This window comes from Notamacropus eugenii, chromosome 1 (genome assembly GCF_028372415.1).
Source record: "Notamacropus eugenii isolate mMacEug1 chromosome 1, mMacEug1.pri_v2, whole genome shotgun sequence".
In the NCBI taxonomy this organism is placed as follows: domain Eukaryota; kingdom Metazoa; phylum Chordata; class Mammalia; order Diprotodontia; family Macropodidae; genus Notamacropus; species Notamacropus eugenii.
The window spans coordinates 112,184,123-112,206,456 of record NC_092872.1 but is presented as its reverse complement, the minus strand read 5'-3'; the positions used below and the strand labels follow the sequence as shown (position 1 = coordinate 112,206,456).

The window sequence follows — 22,334 nt, the reverse complement described above, 5'->3', positions numbered from 1 at the left end:
ATATTTATGGAAAACCCACGAGAACCGCTTATTAGTTTTTATTTGCTTTCTTGGAGCTAAAAACTTAAGAACCAGCTAACAAAGTTAATGTCAACTTAAAAAAAAAACAAAACTGATTCACTCCAGAGGTGATTTTGAAGATTTCTTTCATCCTGGAAATGGGAGAAACAAAAAATATTTGAAGATCTGAAGATATACAAACATAATTAGGTATAACCTAGATTTATAAAGCAGATTCCTTAATAAATTAGAAAAAATTGAAGCTGTATGTATGTAGCAAGATATTACTTTAATTGATGGAATATGAGCTATATAAATAATAATCTGATTAAATCTCTCCACTCCCCCACCCACCCACACATAGACACATGTATCATAACTTTTTGGTGAATGATTTTGAAATGGAGAGAAGCTTCAGTGAGAAAGATCTTAAAACAGTTCTGCTTACCTCAGTCATAATTAGGAATTTTGATGGGTCTTTGGGGATCATTTTTTTCATACCTGTGAAATAGGAGACTTAACAGTTTCAGGCACCAGGTCTCCATGGTCCAAACATTTTCAGGATAATCTTAAAAGAAACCATTTTGTTCTTTTCTGTTCATGAGCACTTCATGAGCATAAATCTTTCACTATCAAGACAACATTCAGCCTCCTCTTTAGTACTTTGGGGAGTATTTCTGTCAGTTATCACTTACCCTGATTTGGCAATCAATGTCCTACTGAAACATGCTTCTTCTCCCTTCCCCCTTTTTATTTTTATTTTTCCTGATAGGAGCTGAGAGGGTTCTATTTCATATATTTTGGAGTTGAATCAAGAGATTTGAATGCCCTCAAATTACTCTTTATTTGAATAAAGCAGATTGCTCCACCCTATAGTGTTGAATCTGTCAGAAAGTGTGAATGCTGGTTTGCTCCCTAGAAGTGTGGTGATCTGATCTCTGATATTAACTGACTATATCTTTGAGAGAAAATGCATAGAAGTCCCTCAGTACCCTGCAGAAGGGAAGAATAGATAGAATAGTTTACTTAATCATAAATCAGTTTCTTTGTAACTCTCCCTAAATCAGTACTAACAATTTATAGTGATAGTTGTAACCAGGCACATAGCCAAATGTATACAGATGCAGAATCTTAAAATTTTATACACAAATAATAAAAGAGCGTCATGTTTTGTGATTATTCTATGAAATTATTCATTTTGCAGATTGGAAGCCGAAGTGGCATAAACCTGTGAGAGATTTTCCCTACCCAGGCCTTTCCTGCTCTACTCTCTCTTTCCCCATCACACAGTCATACATGTGATAACAGAAGTTTTGTTACTTACCTTACCTAGGTGGTGCAGTGGATTGATATAATATTTATCTGTATCCATATTTATGTCTATATTACATGTACCATAGTACTTTGTAAAAATAATCTATATCTGACCTGATCTATAGAATACATTTACTTAAAAAAAGATATAAAATAAAATTTACCTTTTGTAAAAAAAAAAAAAAAATTTCACTTGTGTAGTACTTGAAATAAATTGTATTTACATTGGCGACATCCTACTTTAACATTTCACACATCCTACCTTATCTTATAAATGTTATTTCCTTTGGTGGAATGGAAATTCCATGAAGTCAAATATCCTTTAACTTTTATCTTTTGTATCATTAGTGCTTAATGCTTATTAAATTCTTATGGACTACTGATTTCTAAATTCTGTGTTGAAGAGCACAGTGGGAGAAAACCTCTATATTACTCAAGGAATACTATCCACAGAGGTCACTTAAAAATTATTTGTGTTCCCAGTGGGAAGTAATAGTTGTAAACTTAGATTAGGTACTGCTATATATGGTGCTTTGTGTTTTTTGTGATGTGATGCTAGTCGCTATTATAAACGAGTATTAAACGGATAATATAATAAACTTTGTTATCCAAATTCATTTTAACAAACTGTCTTTAATGGACAATTCTAGCAACTCTAGTACAGTAAAAGATGATGACCGTGGACGTTTTTGTACTTTCTAAACTATAGAAAAGGAATTATTTCTTATTTCTTATTTTCTGAAAACTGTCTAAATGGTAACCTAGTTGGCCAGAATAATGAATCAAACCATCTTATCCCTAAAAATTCTAGAGAAGTTTCTTGTTAGAAAAAGGGAAGAATTAGAAAACAGTGTAGAATATACATAGAGGTGTTCTTGCTTCTATCCAACTCTGAATAGTGCTATATTTAACTGCTCTTCAACATTGAAGGACAAATACCCTTTATACACTGTTGGTGTAATAAGCCCTGGACAAAGGGATAGTTATGGATCCAGAAATAAGTCTGTAAGGTCTTAGATACAAGATGAGCAAGTACTATCCTCAGTGACTGAAGTTATCCAGATTCTACCACCTTGAATGGAGTTGTCTACAAGAAATTCCCTGAAAGTATTTATCAGTGAGTCAGTAAACAGTTATGTGCCACACATAATGGCATTATGTGAAGTCCTTGGATACAAAAAAGAGGCAAAACACAATCCTGTCCTCAAGGAGCTCATGGTCTAATAGGGGAGACAAATAAAAATATGCAAACTAGGTATGGTTGATGTATAATTTATCCTGTATTATGCTTTGGAGTCAGTTTAATGATAAGATTAAAGTATCTTCTGATTTTCCATCAGGAAACAGCCAAACTGAAATGTAATCAATAACCAATGATTTGTAACCTTGAAATTACGTTATGTCGTAAAAAGTTTTTAAAATAAAGATGAGTAATGCAGTAGTAAAAGCGAGCAGAAAGGTGATAATTATGATAAAGGGTAGAAAAGAGGTTTGATTGAAATCAGAAAGTCTGTTTTAGCAGTATCCAGGGGTTGAGAGTGTTCTAATTTAAGAACTGAATGAATCAGATTGCTTGCTAAATATACTGCCAGGTAGAGAAAGATGTACCTCACTACCGCCCTTAATGTTCATTAAGAGCATCTGATTAATTTTGCCTTGATTCCTTATACACTCATGTTGACTTCTGATCATTAGTTTTCTAAGTGGCCTTCCCACTGTGGTAAACATGTATATTCTGAGCTAGGTGACTAACACATTTCTCTTTTGTCAGTTAATTGAATTGACATTCCACTTAAAAAATAAGTCTTATGCCTTTACATGTCATGAATTAGTTGAAGTTTCAAGGATTGATTAAAACAAACAAAAAAAGCTGCGTAGGTTCACAGATTAAAATTTTAGGGATTAGGTCTATGTGGAATTAACCTTAACATAGAATCCTGTGTGCCCCTACTTGAAATAGTCTGCCAGTGACAGCTGCCTCCTAAGAGGTGAAAAATCAGTTTAAAATTTGGGGGCCCTCCATTCATACAAGAGAAGTCTGAATTTTTCTTTTATGGAGTTTTACAGTACGTTATAGCAAAACTTGGGTTAAGTATTTGGTCACGGTTTCTGTGTCATCTGTGGCTTATGCAAAACTCCCCCCAAAATCTCCATTTGATTTCTTTTGCTGACTCACAATACATTGAAACCTCAGTGAGGAAAGTCACGATGTCGGAGGGGATAAGTGTCTATGCAACTGCATTGTAATTGCTATCAGAGTATTGGTGCCACTGAGGGACTTGTCTTATCATGTTCGTAAAACTTAATTCATTGTTGCTATGAGCAAAGAATTCACTGCCTGGTGGATACCTGTTTGTGAACTTGGCAAATCCTTAGATAGCAGACATTTTGCCCACAGATCCATATTTGAAGCTTTCCCAACTTTGGAAGAGCCTACTATGTTTTGTGTTCTGTAAGTATAAGCCTTTGAAGAGCCAAGGTCACTTCCAGTCCAAGATGATGCATTGAAAATTCAATCATAACTTTGGTTAAAATTCTGCTTAACCCTTCATGTCACTAATGATTTTGATAAACATTCTCTTCGAATTCTTCATTTTTCTCAGAACTTAGCTCAAGCACTACCTTTCCTGCTTGTAGCATTACACTGCCCCTCCCCAACTCCTACTGACTTCCAAACAATGACACACTATTATTTGCATTGCTTTTATTGTGTATATATTACATTTGCATTATATATGTGTATGTGTGTATATGTATGTATGTATATACATATATACATACATACATATACACACACACATATATTCCATGCTTTCCATTAAATATGAGCTTCTTAATGCAGATGTATCTTCCCCTAGATGGAGAACTTCATAGTCATGGTGCCATAAGCCATTTAAGCCTGCAGGCTGCTATACTATACTATAAGCCATGCTTTGACTTGGATCACTAATGCTTTTGTGAATATGATCTGAGCATACATTAAATCGCTATTGCTACTGCTTGCCTCTTCTGCCTTTCTGTGTAAACTATTGGCTGGGAGCAGTGCATAAGTAGCTGAGATTCATTTCTAAATGAATCTACTTTTCTACTGCCTGAGACTGTCCGTAGTACAACACTAAAGGATTTCCCACTCTAAATCTCTGTACCAGTTCCATGGTTAGAAGCTAATAATTTTTTCAGCAGGTTGGAGGACAGCTATAGTACTACCACTTGATAAGATCTATGAATGCTAAGTGACACTCATTGCTAGACATACATTCCACTGTGACTCCTGTTGACCTAACTTAAGTACTTCATTCTCATTCCTTCAGTTTCTGCCCCGATGGCACTAGGGCTAGAAATACAAAGTTGGGGACTTTGTAGGAATGCAAAAAGCTCATCCTCTTAGTAGAGGGATTGGTTGAGATTTTATGAACGGGAAGCTCTAATATCTATAAAATGGCCAACTTTCTCTTAGAAAGAATAAGGCAGTGCTTAGACATCCTGGAATATATTCATAAATGATACCATGCCACATTTCCAATTTTTTGAGCTACCCTTTACTGCCCAATTCAGTAAAAGGAGTATAGCATGCTTCTCTTAAAAATAATTTTTAAGCTTATTTGAATGGAAAGACAAAACAGAGAAATTATTTTTATTATATTGCTCAGATTATTTATTGGCACATTATTAGTGCCTATTACATACTGATCATATGAATGAGCTGAAGCTTCTTCTCTCTCCAAAGAAAGAAATAATTTAAAAAATAAATTTTAAAAAGGGAAGACTCATCTTTGGAACATATGGCTAATTTGATCTTTAACATTTAACTTCATTATTGTACTGCCTATGACCTACGTAACAACCCATTTGCATTGTATCCTGTGTAGTAATTGCCATGTCTTCTCATAATTTGTCCATTAAAAGAAAACACTGCACTCTTTCTTCTGTGTCTCCTTCAAATGAAAAGTGTAGCACTTAGGCTGCTCTTACTATGCTGTGTGATGGAGCGATCTCATTTTCTGATGATTTATGATCTGGATTGATAGGTGCATAGGTTTAGTTTTTTTTTATTTCAGAGACTTCCAGCATGACTAATGTGAAAGTGTTTAATAGGAATGCGTGTGGAACCCATGTAAGGTTGCATGCCATCTTGGAGAGGCAGGGGGAGAAAATTTGGAATTTAGGGAAGTGATTGTTGAAAACTGAAAACAAATAAATAAACTTGGAAAAAAAAATTTAAAATTCAGAGACTTCTATCTTTGTTTCATCTTACAATATTTGAACTTTAAGGTGGCTGACTGGAGTTGGCTAGAACTTGTAAATGCAAATACCATAGTAAAATAACTTTCTCTTGGTTCAACCATTATGAGACAGATAGTCATCTATTTTTATCATGAGTGCTTTCAGAGAAATAGTATCTTTTTTTTTTTTTTTTTTTTTACTTTCTCATTTCTTGTAACATTTAAATCTTTGAATACAGGACTCAGATCCACTTACTTTGTTGATAGGTTTGGTGGGGTTTTTTTTTGCTTTTTTTTTTTAAAGAAATGAGACCTTTATCTCTTTTTTTGCATTCTGATTCTTTGTTGCTACCAGATTCCCGAAGACAGGAATAAATGACTTATTGATGTATGCCTCTATAGCATTGTTGATAAGTAAGGCTTCCATTGTAATTGTAACATTTTCTTTTCAAATTTTGTCCTTGTTTTTCCTCCTTCTTTAGAGAACAATTTGATCTGAAATGCCTTTGGAATATTAAAAATACACAACTTGCAACACTGAGAGATAAATTATTTCTTTTGTAATTCAATTGTTAGCCAGAAATATGATCCCTGTGGAGCTGATAGAGTATACTGAAAGTTAAAGTTTATTCATTTTTTTCTACTATTTGAGCATAGATTGGAAAAAAAATCAATGAAGACATTTGAATATCATTCCTTTCCCCAGGTATTATCATTAATCATTTTGGCTACACTAAAAGAAGACTTGAGTGATGAATACTGATAAGGTTTTTTAAAGTTAAAAAAAGTCCTCAAAATAATTTTTCCCCTTGATATTTAATGATATTATTAGAATTGTAACTTATAATAGAATTAAGGAATTTGAAACTCAATCCCTTATTCATTGTGTGTGGGGGCTAGGGGGATTTTTTTCTTTAAGAAGTTTGATTTTTTTTGAGGGGGAGGAGGTTACTCATTTGAGTAAAAGAAGAAAGACTAGTTTGACATCTAGAACTTTTCGACCTGAAATTTAGCAAATTGATCACTCACACTTAGTTGGATTATATTTCTTTGTCCCATGATTCCCTGCTCCCACATATTGAAAGCCAAGTAATAGTTCTCTCTCTCTCCCCGAAATTACAGGATTATCATAATAGCATCATAGACTTCTCTTAATTAAATTTAGAAAAGATGGAGAGGCACTACTCTTACAGCATCAACTGAGTTAAGCGCCCACAGTGTGACAAGCAATGGGCTAGTTGCTGCAGGTATGAAGACCAAAATGCAACTCCTACAAAGACCCTTAATTATCCCTTCCATATAACGACTTTCCCCATCGAGGTTTCTATATATTGTGGGTAGCCATAAGAAATTAAATGGGAATTTTGAGGGAGTTTTGTGAAAACCATAGACAACATAGAGCCTCTGACCAAATACTAAATTCAAATTTTACAAGGTAATGTAAACATCCCATAAAAGAAAAAAAAAATCAGTCTTCTCTGGTATGAAGGGAGAGACAAAATTTTTATGGAGATTTTCCAGATTATGGTGGTGCCATACCCCTAGCCTCTGAGATGTGGGAGGGATAATTGTATGTTATTTTGGGGTCCTAGTTCGTGTTCTAACACTTAGCTAGCTGTGATGCCTGTGACAGGTCATTTAACTTTTATAGGCTGCAGACATAGGTGATCTCTCAGATTCTCTTCAGGCCTTTTTATCTTTTCTCTTTCTCATTAGACAAAGTAAGTCATCCGTCAGCGTTACCCCTGCTCCAAACACAATTGTTTTCTGTATCAAATGACCATTTTGGGCACTATTCAAATGCCCCTAGGCTCAGTCTGTGCTACTGCTTTGTGTGAAAATGTATTGAGAGACATAAAAAGATATAGAAGGAGTTGCTTTCTCCTTCTCTTCTCCCTTCCTCCTCCCCACCAAAAAAAAAATGACATTTTTTTGAAAGGGGGAATACTTTTTTCAACAATTTTTTTCAAGATTTTAATGGAATACACAGGTGAAGTCAGATAGCAAAGTTTCAGTGTGATACTATATCATGTCATGTATGGAATGACATCAAGAAGTGCTGTTCCAGTGATGGATTCTGTAGCTGTTATCTAAGGACTTGAAAGGTGTATCAGCTTTAGTGTTCACTACCAGGTGTTTTTTTTTTTTTTCTTTTTCCTGGCCACAAAAATTAGAAGTCCATCTATTTAAGGTGTTGGGGGACATTTTTATTTTCTTAGGTAGAGGGTAGTCCTTTCATTGATGATACCTAGCTCCTTAAAACATTTAAGTATAAACTCAAAATACAGCTGTTATATCTTAAAAAGAATTTTCAAGCCAAAGGAAGCTATATATAGGCCATGCAGCAGAATTGCCGATGGTAAGATTCAGGAGAATGAAATCTCATGTCCTTTAGTGAAGGGGACACAGCTTTGCATTTTTAGTAACTTAGAATTTTTGCCCAGAATAAAGGTAAGACTCATGTGAGCAATTTATTTATAACTTCCAATAAAGGTACAGGTCTAACCAGATCAGAAAAGACTGTCCGATGTGCATAAAATGTATAAATACAGCAAAATCCTTTTTTCACAGCCTTCATTCATATGGTGCAATAGAATTGTTTTTCATGCATACTGACCCTTCTAAAAGAAGTGTGACAAAATTAACTCATTAGTTTTTATCTCCAGTGAAATGAGATTTGGGATCCTAAATTTAATCTGATTCTGTGAAATGGTTCCTTGAAACTTACTGTCAAAAAAATTAGGCTTTTAACTTCTGTAGGTGTTTAGGTCATATATATTAGGCATTAAGAGAAAGGACTGAGAACTTAGAAGAATTAGTTCTAGTTCTAGATCTTTCACTTATCCAACTGTATGATCTTGGAATAGTTGCTAACTTCTCTAAGACCTAGTGTCCATAATCTTCAAAATGGTCTACCCAACAGGGATCTATCTTGTCAAGGTCAAGTGGAATGTTGATGTAATACATTTCATAAATAACAAAACATTAAGCAAACACAAAGTGGTATTATTAAGCTGGAATTATTATTAAGTTGGAATCTTTGTTCTTGCCTTCTAGATATTAGTATGTGCCTAATAGGCAGCCTAACACAATTAGTGCTTGCTTTATCACATTATGTATGTAATTAGTATTTTCTACAGCTCTTTTAACAGGTTCAGGCTTTAGTTTATTTTGTATACCATGGATCAGACATATTTCTCTGAAGGTGTTGAGTTTAGAAGGGAAAGAATATGCTAAAAATTCTTCATGATACCCTTATAGTTATATGAAACATAAGAATAGGTGCCCCTGTGGAGAAATTCCCTGTGCCACCCTATTTCCTCTACAATATATAGAGGCTTTGAGAGTTGCATGGGGCATTAAAGGGTTAAATGACTTGCCTGGTGTTACACAGGCACTTTTGTTTCAGAGGCAGGACTTGAACTCGGGGCTACCTGGTTTTGAGGTTAACTATTATGCTAGGCTGCTTCTTTATAAAATGTACTTAGAAATATTTCCGTATTTCCAGGGAAAAATAGCTTTTAAAGTTATGTTGTTAAAAATCCAGTGGAGAAAATGTTAAATTAGAATATTTTTGAGGAGTGGTAAATAAAAAAGGATATGCGTGCGCATGCATGTATGTGTTTATGTATACACACACTTTCACAGGATGCAGTTTTTCATTGTATATATGCTTTCACTAATATATGTTCTATTTGTGTGTATTGTGCATATTTTTTGTGTGTATTTATACATGTTTATGTTGAAAAGTCATATTCTGTGCTCATACATGTCAAGGAAGTTTGTAGTCCTTATTTATATTACCCCAGGGCACTTTCGACTAAGCCCTTGTATTCCTGGGTTATTGTTTCTGAATTACAGCAGTCAAAAAGTGGGCCTACTTTAGAACAGCTGGGTGGCCGAAAGAGCAGAATTGGGATCTTGTGTCAATATTGTGGCTCTGTTTAGTATCTGGGAAAGTTGTAATAAGTTGTAAATGGCCCATTAACTATATGGGAGGCCTCATAGCAGTGCTAATTTGCAATCGTGCTGGGTTTGCAATTTACATATTAAAAAATGATCACTTGGTGCGTTCAGGGACGAAACTGATATCCAATTCAATCCCTACTCTAAACATTTCTATTTTTTGGTCCAGTTATTCCAATTGAAAGATGCTGGTTTTACTGTCTCTCGGTACATGTGAATAATTCTCAGTGAAATTGTTAAAAAAAATCAGTTTGATTATAGTAGCAAAATGTCTTCACAGGGTTTCAGTTCACTTTTAATTTTAAGTCCCAGGACAAAAAGAAGATTGTCGCTAATGGAACAATCTAGCCTCTTCTTCCCATAACTATTTTCTTAATTACCCTTTCAGTATTTGGGGGAGAAATGGGAGAGCTTTTAAGAATGTTTTGCAGAGAAACTTTACAAAACTGCATGATCAACCACTTTCATCATTGTAAAATTTTAAATCAAGGACATTCTCTTCCCTCTCTTTTACATTCTAAAAATGTAAAGAAGTAGCGCACAATATTTCTCTAGATGTTGTTTAAGGTAGTGTGTCAGGAAAGATGCCAAGATAACTAGTTAATACTACTTTTAAATCAGGCTCTTAATTAAAATGCGTATTTTTGTGCAAGAAAAGTACACATTAAACCAAATTTGGAAAGATTAGATTGGAATTGCCTCAAATTCAATTAAGCCACACTGCATGGACGTGCTGGGAATATAAATACAATTACTGTAAATTTGTACAAACTGATTTGTTGCATTATCTTGCTAATCTAACATACGGTACTTTTTGTGTCCATATTGCAGACGGCAACTCCAAACTAACATGGCAGTCAGACTGTGTGATGTGGCTTCTCTGCTTAGAAGTGGTTCGTGGGCAGCAGAGCCTTGGACTGGGGTCTGTGGGATTTTTCTTAAATTCTGTAGGCTATTTTTTTTAGCATGTTGCAGTAGTGCTGAGGCCATACCAAACACTTGAACCTTTCATTTGGCGCATACTATGTATGTTCTTATATTTCAGCTCATTTTGTATGGCCTTGCTTAGGATTTTGAGCACATTGCAATTTTTAATATGGTGATAAATGTAGAATTAGAACCACACTTTGTATAACTTGTAATCTGAATTAGGTTTTGGTGCAGATTCAAAGAAAAGAGTGTAACGTTTTGAACAAAAAAGTTTTGGTATGGTCTGAATACTAAGTTACAGTAACTTGCATTCTGTTTCACTATGTATTTTTTTGGTTACTAAATTTTGAGGTTATTGACAAATCCTGACAGTTTAAGACTGTTGAAATTATTTTAAAAAAAATTTTTCTGGCTGAAAATCATTTGCCCAATAACTGCTGAACAAGTTCTCATTCTGTGAACAGTTGTGTTGAGCCTATCAATGGAATATGCATTATTTGTAAAATATAGCACATTAGTATCATTTTATTCTGAGCAGATGGTTCTATAGCTGAGAAATGCTGTAATTTTCAGTGTGCACAGCCTACTGCAGCTGTTCACTTGAATGTTGGCTTAGGATCTCATTCTTGCCACCTGAACATGAAAATAATTGTGCAATTAAGTATGGATTGTTTGTTGTCCTTGCTAAATTCAGCTAATTTCAATCAATGGAGACTTTTATATTTTAAACACTGTCCCAGTGAGCTTTAGACAGAATCTAACATTTGGGGCCCCATAGTTCTTTCATATAAACTAACTCAAGAACAGCAGGTGGTTTTTTGTTTGTTTGTTTTTGTTGTTATTTTTGAAAATTGGCCTTGGTCACTCTTTTTCTGAAGTTCACTGTTTTGATAGGTGAAAGGAAAGGGTTCAACCCGTTAAAAATGGAGTTTTTAGGGGGATGGTATGTAGAGAACTCCGGGCAGTTTGGAATGACATTATTGTTCTGCAAAATTGTATTGATTAAGATTTCTTAAGACAAACGTTCTTTTCCAGTTGAAGCAGATTTATTTCATTTTATACTAAAAAACACAACATCCTTAATGTAATATCAGTGGTATAACCTTCTCACCAACGTGTTTCAGGTGCTCCTTATTTGTTTGTTGGGTTTTTTCCCCTACCCTCAACATCCCTGTGAAGGAAATATATAGAACGGATGAAAGAATTCCCTTCTTGGAGAGATAAAATAAAAGTTCGGAGGTACTGAGTGAGACTTATCCAATGCCATAGAAGTAGCCTGGTTTCAATTTCTCTTTAATTACGGTATTGATCCTAGGCCAATCCACTGTTCCATGTGGCCTCCTTTAAGGGCCTACTAGAATATCAGTGATTTGGTTATTCGCTTGTATTCCCTTAAAAAAAATTTAGGTACTATAATTTAAAACTACTTTTTGTCTTCCCCTTATCTCTTTTCCTCTTACCTTCTGTTACTATAATACCTCCTCCCTGACTTCCATTTCTTTTTTTTATATTAAGATATTGAAAATTAAAATTCCCACCAATTGAGAACTTTATCTTTTTAGAAGTTGTTTCTCTGTGGAGACGAGATTTTATTGAATGTATTTGGAGGGGCCATGCTTTGCAATAAAGTTTCAGATTTTAAGAACCCTAAAACTTTAATTGATTTGTTTTAGGGTGTCTAAAGACTTTTTGGAAAACTTAGGGGTGTGGTTTGTTACTCTTCTGTATGAAGAGTTATAGGTTGGATGCTCTGAATGCTAGACCTCATTAATTTTTAGAGTATTTTTTTAATAGTCTAGATCTCTATTGGCCAACATTGATATTTATCTAGCATACTTGAAGTTTGTAGTTGTTTTTTAACTCACATTCTTATTAAAAGTATTGCTCAAGTTAGATTTCCTTGAGCTGGTCATTTTTAAAAGTTGATTTGTTTTCATTGTGACTTTTTTGTGCGTGTGTAAACTACACAGTTTTACTAGTGTCAGACCAAAATGCCAACTTTAATTGTGTAGAGATTTTATTTTGTTACTCTAGACCAGTTGCTGCCACTAGCCTAGTGGATTTGTTAGGTGGTATTTTTTTTCCTTAGCTCAAATGGTGGAGAGAGGACTAGGTGGAAACAGTATTCCATAGTCATTCCCAAACTTTCATTCAGATGTTTTTCCACTGCCTAACATGACATTGATAATTTTTTTTCCTCTCAAATCACAGGCAGGATAGTTACAGAATGCTATTAATCAAAAACTTTTCAATATGTAACCAAAACAGTACATGTTGACAAAAATGTGCATTTATTTCTACTTTGATTTTTAAGCTTGTAGATGTTAGTGTTTAAAAGTTCTAAATTCTAAGGAGTTTATCCAATTCTTCTTAAGCTAGGAGGGTTTTTTTTTTGCAGCACCTTATATTATGGGGTTCAAGTCTGTGTGCTTTAAGCATAACAAACTTAACCTGAAGTCCATGGAAGTCCCAGGTGAGTAGGGGGATCTTGAATAGATCCAGAATGTGATAGAGGATGTTTAATTTAGGAATTTGTTCTGTACTTATATGCATGCACAGCAATGCACATATGTATGTCATAAGTAATGTGTAATGTTAAAAGCATATTTCCATAGCTGATGGGAAAGTGTGGGTATTGTGGTTTAGTACAGACTTTATTGTAATTTTGACAGTACAACTTGTGTTTAGTGACATGTCTTTAAATTCTTGGCTGGAATCTTTTAATAGATAGTGAAATATGAATTCTGACATTTCTTATTTTCTCTGTTTTTAGCAGGTAATTGCTGCCATGGAAACACAGCTGTCTAATGGGCCAACTTGCAATAACACAGCGAATGGTCCAACCACCATAAACAACAACTGCTCATCACCAGTTGACTCTGGGAACACAGAGGACAGCAAGACCAATTTAATAGTCAACTACCTTCCTCAGAACATGACACAAGAGGAGCTGAAGAGCCTCTTTGGGAGCATTGGTGAAATAGAGTCCTGTAAGCTCGTAAGAGACAAAATAACAGGTACGTAGTTATACAGCTTGCTCCCTGTTGGAAGAATATTTTTGGAGGTAGGAGGACATAGGTTGACATTAGACTTACCTGCTTCTAAATCATATTGTGCGAAAATTTTATACAACTTGGCTAGTTTCTTCATTCCTGAATATGTTAATTGCATCAAATTCACAGTGGCATTTTATGTTTTTTTTTTCCTTCTAAGAGGATCAAAGTTAAGCCATATGTGTATTAACTGGGTGCTAATATTCTCTAAGCTCAGTGATAAAAATTATGTTTAAAAAGGAGGAAGTTGCTATATCATCCAAACTTTCTTTTTGAATTTATCAGATTGAATTTATGCTTCAGAATTACTGTAGTGGAATATGGACATTTAAGGAAGGGCATGCATGCTTTGTCCCTCTTTTTAAAAAGTTCTCCTTTAAGTTTCTGATTCCATTTTTGTTTATGTATGGGCTAAAGCATATGGAAACATTTATTTTGCTTTTGTATAAAGTCGCTGAACAATAAGTATTAATTTGATTTGATTTGCATTTAGTTAGCTCTTCAGTTGTCACGTTAACAAAAAAAACACAACCTGCTCAACTTAATTCTGGGAAAATGCTGTGTGAATGCTGTCACCTCAGACATTATTTAGCAGGAGCAGATGCAGCTATATACCACTTCCCTTTCTTCATGTGTTTTTCACTTCTATATTTCTGGGTCCTGTGATTGTGGTGGTTTCTTAGTAGTACTAGCCTTTTGCTTCCGTGAGGGTCTAACTTTTTCCCCTATTAATTTAGGAAGAGGAAGTAGTAGAGAGCAAAGGGGAGCAAAAAAAGGTAGAATTTTGCAAGCCGTCCAGGAATTAACTTCTGTTTTTTCTAGCTTAAAAAAAGAGCTGGACAACCAAATTAGCCAGATGTCCTTCCTTACCACTTCTATTTTGGAATATCGGTCATGTTTACAATCTATGAAGATCAGGAATATTAAGAGTTAAAACCAAGTGTGAGGGGGCAACAATAATGAGATAATCAAAAAGCCCCCAAATCCTCAAGATTTACTTCAGTCAGTTATCTCAAATTCTCTTCAAAACTTTTACCTGAACTAGTAAAACATTATGGCGAAAAAGAAGTTTTACCTTTTATTTGCATGTCTTGTCTTCCTGTGTTTATGTTAACAGTAAAGCTGTCAAAACGTTGGCAATAGGAAGTAGGAATGAGAAATAGGGCAAGGGCATGGAGTGTTTTGAAATTACATCATATTCCAAATAAATAGAGAGTTAATTCTTTTACTTTCCTTATTTTTCTCTCTTTTGGATGCTCAGAAGGAAGAAAAAAATGAAGTAAGGTATATCCACCAACTTTTCCTATCAGCTTTTGACAAAGCAAAAGGAAATTAAAATGAACAATACAAAAAATAGAAAATCTGAATTTCTTAAATCTGCCTTTAAAAAAAGTGAAAACTGTTTGAAATCTCTGACTCCCTCTCTCCCTTTTCCCTGCCATTTTGCACACACATGACAATACAGTCTTGTGGTTCTCGTTCTGTAGTCTTAGGTTGCTTTCAAAGTTTTAGCTTTAGTCGTATTATCAGCTGAATGCCAAGGATTGGACATATTCCCCATTACTAGGATGTATGTTATAAAATGGAAGGTGAAGAGGCAGCCTACGTAGGGAAGTGCCTATTTTAAAACATCCTTTTTCAAGTTGGTATGTTGGAGCCATTTAACTTATTTTAATATAGGCCATGAAAAGGTGTGTGTGTGTGTGTGTGTGTGCATACATGTATATATGCATATATTTTAAACACTACAAACACATAAATATGTGTGTATATACACACGTAAATAGACATACGTATGTTTTTTAAACACATAACACCAGATGAAATGAATTATTAAACATTAACCTTCGGAAGATATTTGCCTTCTGCTAGCAGTTCTCAAATTAGGAGTTTTGTCTCTTCTAGAAACATGCCAGCAGAGTCTCAGGAGAATTTTTAGACTTTGAGAGAGCCATGACCTTGTTCCATGTTCTTGAAGTGGGAGGAGGACTGCAAAATAGGGATGTAAATTGCTCCTGTGGCGTTTTGAACATTTCCCTTTATTACTAGTCTTTTTTTCTTTAATCCTGTCCTTTAATCTTGTACTTCTTTTTGAGGTACATACAGGTCAGTTGACCTTGGAGTCTTTTTGAGGGGTATCAGGAATGTGAGATAAGTAACTTGCAACTTAAAAATAGGGTTGCTAGAAATACTTGGGGATATTGGCAGGGGAAGTGGTTCACAATTTATGAATATTTGTGTGGGAATAATTAGGAAAATATTCTTATACAGATAATAAGATTCCCTGTAGCACGGAAAGATTCATAGTTAAAGATTTGACAGTTTGTTTTTTTTCCAATTTATGAAGGAGTTTGTGTCAAGCAGGGGAGAAAAGGGAGGCTTCTTTGTCCTTTATGAAGTTTACCTAACTTGCCCTTCCTTCTCATTTTATTAATGTTATATATTTTATTTGACATTCTCTTAATCATAATTCTCCATTATCCAAGACATTAAACATCTTAAAGTTTCAACAATATTCTGTTGTTTCAGTATTAAATTTATCTTGCCATACTGGAAAATAAGAGTTTATCACCTGTCCAAGATTGTTACCATTTACTCCAAAATAATGGTAAAATAGCAATAATTTTTGTAATGTTTCTATTTATGTTATGATAATAGCTTTTATGTTTATATTTGCAGTAGCTGTAATAATAATAGCTTTTATTTAATTTATATAGCATCTTTTGTGTGCCAGGAACTGTGGCAAGAGCTTTACAGTTGTTATCTTGGTTCTCACAAAAACCGTGGGAGGTAGGTGCTATTATTATTATTACCATTTTACAAATAAGGAAACTGAGTCAAACAGGTTTGCCAGAACAGAAAGAAATGCGACCACTAGGAGTCAGCAGATTCTTGATTTATGTGACCCTAATTTCAACGTTTATACTTTGTCCTGTGATTTCTCATGGCAGCTGCCTCTGTTCAAGCCAGATTTACTTATAATCATTAATTCTCCAATTGTTTTCTAAAAGAATCAGAGTTGGATAGAATGTGCAGGTCATCTAGTCCAACCTGTGCTTGTGTAAGAGTCCTCTTGATAGCATCATTGGGGTCATGGTCATCCATCTTAGCCAGATGACAAAAGGAAGGGCAACTCACTCCCTTTGGCGGTAGTTCCATTCCATTTCTGGGTAGCTTTAGTTCTTTATGTTTGGACCTTCTCCTATTGCTTCTTGTTTTGCCCTCTGGGGTCAAACAGGAGAAATTTAATTTATTTTCTCTTTTGCTTGACAGTCCTTAAAATGACTGAGGACCAACTGTCATGTTCTCCCTTAATCTACTGTTCCTCTCATGAACAGAACATCCTCATTCCTTCAAAGATCCTTCTGTGTCCTTGGCTTAAAGTTTTTATTATTCTGAATAAGCTTCTCGATATTCTCCAGTTTATCAGGGTCTTCCTGAAAGAGTTGAACTTAAAAAGCACCAAATACCAGATTTACAGGAGATAGAGACAAAGAAGCTTAAAGTCTCAAGTACAGTTGGGACTTTTTCCATATTAATCCTTATCTTTTAAATCACAGTTTATGCTAATGTTGATCTTATCTCAAGACTGAATTAGACTTTAAGATGAATGGACACATTCTGCTTTGGAGTTGAATTCCACCATCCATAGTTCGTTCTTGACCGACATTCTTTTGGTGCCCAAAATTCCTCAGCTGCCTCAGCAATCACAGGTGGTAGATCCAGCCTTGTGTAGACATTAAAATGAATTTAGACTCTTAGTGGTTTCAAATTCAAATAGAAGGGATCCCCATGACTGCATATCATTGACTTAGAAAACCATGATTTAACATTATCTGTGCTGTATTATATTTTTATTTGTTTTGTTAAACATTTCCCAATTACATTTTAAACTGATTCCCTACCCCTTGGGCAGCAGTTTTGACACCTGTGAATTTAAGAAATTTAATTTACTTTTCTGGTCTCTGGATGAGCCATGAAAGATATACCATTCCAGTTGACTAGTCTATACTCTTTACTTCATAGCATAAGCAAAGAGGTACGGTGCGGCAATCATATCACACATGAGAAACCTGATGGTTCCATGTTTACAAATGTGAAGAAAAAGTAACTTCACTCCCCCCATCTTTCTATTCCCAATCCTAATCCTAGTTTGTGTTAATCCTAGCCAAACAAATATCAAAATCTGCTAGCACAGATGGAAAAATGTTCATGTCAGCTTTGAACCTGGATGGAAAGAGGTAGAGTTTTCACCTTAGTTTCACTTAGTTCCCTGTGATACAGTTGAAGACAGTGTACTCTATTAAGTTCCATAAAAATATGTTTTTCCAAAATATTAGTACCTTAATCATTTTATCACACTTCTTAGAATTGACACCTGTTTTTATTTAGGGTGAAATCTCTTTAATATTTTAGTTTGCTCAGAGGAATTTTAATCACAGTATCAGTATATTTGCAAATGGTAATTCATATTCTCAGTCTACTTTGTTAGATCATCATCCATGTCATACCTCCTCCTTAAACGTGTTCCCCAAGGCTCTCTCCTAGGCTTCCTTCTCTTTTTCTCTCTCTGTCCTCTTTTGATAACTTCATCAGCTCTCCTGGGTTTAATTATCACTATGCAGATGGTTCACAGGTCTGTATATCCAGTCTCTGGTGCTCTCCTGTGTTTGTCCCATGTTACCAACTGTTTATTGGACATTTCAAACTGGAGGGCCCACAGGCACCTCAAACTCAAAATGTTTAAAACATAACTCATTAATTTCCTCCCCAGCCTACATCTTTTAAAGTTCTGTTGAAGGTACTCCCGTTCTTCTAATTACCCAGGTTTGTTATATTTGATTCCTCACTCTCAGTGTACAAATCTAGTTTGACAAATGTTTCCATTTCTACCTATACAACATTGCAACATCTGTCACCTGCTACTTTATCTCTGTATTCACGTAGCTGCCACCCTAAGGCATGTGGTTCTATAGTTTCATATATAGCAGAAATCAATTAAGCTTTTATTAAACACCTACTATATACCAGGCACTTTGCTAGGCAGTTAGGACACAAATACAAGGAAAAAGCAATCCCTACTTTTAAGGAACTTACAGTGTATTAGAGGATTTAACAAATAGATACTATTATAAGAAATGTAGTTAATAAGCAATAAATAGAATAAATTCGGATAAATATAAGATGGTTAAGGGAAGAAGGGTAGGTATAAGAAAACAGGATTGTGATTCAGAAGGCATAGGTTCTGTTCTATGCTTTGCCTGTAACTAGCTAGGTGACTTTGGGCACGTGACTAAACTTCATTTCTACATCTGTAAAGTGATGCTTTTAGAATAAAGAACCTCTCCATTTCCTTTTGGGTCTGAATGTTTATTTCTATATGTAGTCTGAAGACTGGGGCTGACCAAATCTTGTAGAAAAATAGTAAAAATTTTGCAGGAGGCACACATCCTTTTGGAGAACTTTTTTATCGCACTTAAGTCTGGTTTATCTGTACTCAGCTGCAGAATTATTACATCTTTAAGGTAGTATTGACACTGATTTAAAATAGTGATTATAACTTCAGAAATAAGAGAATCTAAGAATTAGAAGCAGCCTCAAAGACCACTTGATTTATTGAATCCTTTCAATCCTGCACAGGTAAAGATTCCGGTCATTAAAAGACTCTCATTAGAGATAGAAATTCTTCACCTAGTAGTGGTAATGGGGATCTTAAATGTCATTACATTTTATTTCTGATTTTTCTAGCTTTTGAGATCTTTGACAAATCACTTAAACTCTTAATTTAAGTGGTCTCAGTTTCCTCTGCAAAATAAGCGGGGGAGGAGAAGAGAATTGGATTTAAGTAGCTTTCTGAAGTTTCTTTGAGTTCTGATTTTACAAAATCTACAATAATTATATAAAGTCACTGCAAAATATTAGAGGCCATAAAACCTAACTTAAATCTTTCATCCTGCAATCAAAAGTCATTTTCTCTTATTCTGTCCTTTTTCTTTCTCTTATTCTTCATGTAGAAGTTTTTAAAATGCATTCCCATGTGTTTATAAAGCACATCATATTTTGATCATCTTTCTTGAAACACAGCAGGTATGGTGCATTTTCACAAGTCACCTACTTACTTCTCTGGGATACTAGTCTCTTTATGGGAGCAATGTGAATATACCCTTACTCAAAATACTTAATTTCTGTTGAAGATCAGGTATTTTTGGTAGGGGTGGAGTAGTTAAGGGAATGAAGTATGTGAGTAAGGAGCAGAGTGTTTTGTCTTAAAATAATGACAACTCAAAGTTTTGCATGAATGTGGTTTGTAGCTATTGAACATTTTTAAAAGGGCCTGCCATTTGCTTAGATGATGTCTTCCTGGGATTAGCATGTTCAGTGATATAATAAAACAGACATTGGGCACCTTCTGTTCACAGAGAAGTATGTTACATGCTGGAGGAGGTGCCTTATTTATCGAAAACAAAACTGTTCTAATGAGTCAGGTCAGTTAAAATAGTTCTTTGTAAGTTCCACCTTGAATATTGCATATAAAGATCTCATTTGTAAGAATCTTTTAAAAAATCAAATATTTTAACTAGAATGAGTCACAGTGATGTTAGTTAATATATGTGATATTTATGCATTGGAAAGATAGCTTGAACAAGCTTCCAGGTACTGCAATTTCCTGCAAGAATTTTCATATTAATATAGTGAGGATATTAATAAAACATTTTAGATTTCAAGTTTTTTTTCCATTAAAACTTAATCTCCCTTACTCAGATTATAGTTCAAAGTTTTTAAAAGGTCACTGATTTTTAACAATTGAATATTATGTCAGCACACATGTTAACTTTTTTTAAAGAACTCTAATTCTAAAAACACACTAATAGCGGCCCATATTGTGACCTCCATAGAAGCAGAAGAATAAGTAAGAGTGGTGTTAATTCCACATCTTGAAGTAGTTTTGTTCATTTCAATAATTTACTACCTAATTTTTTCCCTTATGTTTGTCTCCCAAGTAGGATTGTAAGCTCATTGAGCCAGAGATAATATTTTACTTCCCTGTGCAACTTCTCCCCACTTGCTACTACACGTGTTTTAGGGTGGAGTTTAAATGTATCCATTACTTTGGATGGCTTTGTCTCTTCAAATCTAGCTGAAGATAAAGAAGGCTCTTCGTATATGTATCTGATTTAAGTTTGACCCAGTGTAATAGCTGTCATATGAGCAACTATGAAGGGTCCTTGTCCCTAACTACGAAGTGGATGTATATCCCTCTTTGCTCCAGCTACTTTCCCAAATAATCTATCCCAATCTGTCAGTAGTTAGGTTTAAAAAGTTATTTTTTATTTGTGTTTTTTTTTTAGACTGAATATGTAGAATTCTACGTAAACAGGATAGAACAAAGAGTTGGACCTGGGATTTCGTTGCTAATAAGGAAATCCTAGATGAGGAAATGGCCTAGTAATGCAAATAGGCATCTTTTTCAACTGTATAGTCTTAGTTGCATGCAGGGCACATCTTCAGTTTATGTCAGAGGTGTGACTTGAAACAAATAGGTCCCTATACATATATATACACATATGTGTGTGTATACACACACACACAAGCCAAAGAAAGGATGGAAGAGCTATCATATTGGGGAATAATTGTTAATTCAGTTTCTTTCAGGTCGTCTGTAGACATAGGGAAAGGTGTTCTGCCTTGGTTGGATGGGATTTGAATTCAGAAGATGGGTTTAGATTATAACTAACACTTATTAGCCCTTGTGACATTGAACAAGTAATTTGACTAAAAGATCTGTAGTCCCTTCCTGTCCTAGATCCTATTTGTCCTTCTAACCCAAGCTAGCATCATTATTTTGGAAGCTAATATCCATTCATGGGAGCGCCCAGTGATTTTAGAGGGTAGTTTGAGTATCTAATGTGGCAAACCTTAAAGTGGAAAGAACAGGTAGATTTCTAAGGCCTCGGAATGCAGGACAGTCTGGAGACACAGTCGTAAAATAAATAGAAATCCTACTGCTCCAGAGTTAGAGATTGTATTTGAACCTAGATCTCCCTTGATTCCGATACTTGTTAGTTGTTCGTTCTTAGGCTAATCTCTCTGAGAATGTTTTCTCATCTCTAAAATGGGGATACTGTCTGTAGTAACAAATCCCAAGGATTTTATGAAGCTCAAATAGGTTAATGTATGTAAAGCATTTTGCAAAAATACTAAAGCACTGTATAAATGGCAGCTGCTTTTAAAAAAAATGAGTTTATGGTTAGGACCCTAGAGTAGAGGTTAAACTTACAGCTCATACTTGAAAATGAAAGAGTTTACCTTATTTCAAAGAAATTCATCTGATCGGAGAGGCAAGAGTAGTTCAGTTATGTCAAGATGCCGGCAAAGAAATCTGAAGAGTATAATAGCAGAACTTTCAGATCATCTTGGCCAGAATAAGGCCTCTTGTCACTTCTAGCCCTTTCAACACTATGCTGCCTTCATTCCAGCCATCCTTATCTCTCTCCTAAGAAACCTTTGACTTTGCCCATGGGACCATAGGGCTGTGAGAGGTGAGTGTTTCCCTTTTCTGGTCTGGAACCAGGCCTCCACTTAATTTCCCATGCAGAACCTTACTCCACATCCTCTTCCCCTGAACTTTCTGGCTCCCTCTCACATGTTATCTTACCCCACTAGACTGTTAAGTCTTGAGGGTAGTGGGAGTCTTGCTTGGTCTTATTTAAATCTGGAACATATAAGTAGTACTCAAATACTTTATCATTCATTATTCATCCATTAATGAACTTAAAGAAGGAATTATGATGAGGAATATTTGGGTAAAGGTCAAAGGAAATTTAAAAACAGAAGTAACATCACTGTG

At 34.9% G+C, this 22,334-nt stretch overlaps 1 protein-coding gene across 8 annotated transcripts in view; it reads left to right on the top strand.

The window, feature by feature from the left end:
- The window catches only part of ELAVL2 (ELAV like RNA binding protein 2), a 167,865-nt gene that overhangs the window by 69,294 nt on the left and 76,237 nt on the right, over positions 1 to 22,334 (top strand). For 4 of the 8 annotated variants that reach the window (XM_072612251.1, XM_072612242.1, XM_072612233.1 and 1 more), the window contains exons 2-3: positions 10,335 to 10,425; positions 13,207 to 13,450. In XM_072612251.1, the coding sequence (XP_072468352.1) occupies positions 10,335 to 10,425; positions 13,207 to 13,450 (335 nt within the window). The remainder of the gene's footprint in view (positions 1 to 10,334; positions 10,426 to 13,206; positions 13,451 to 22,334) is intronic. The other 4 variants (XM_072612279.1, XM_072612288.1, XM_072612260.1 and 1 more) reach the window with 1 other exon arrangement.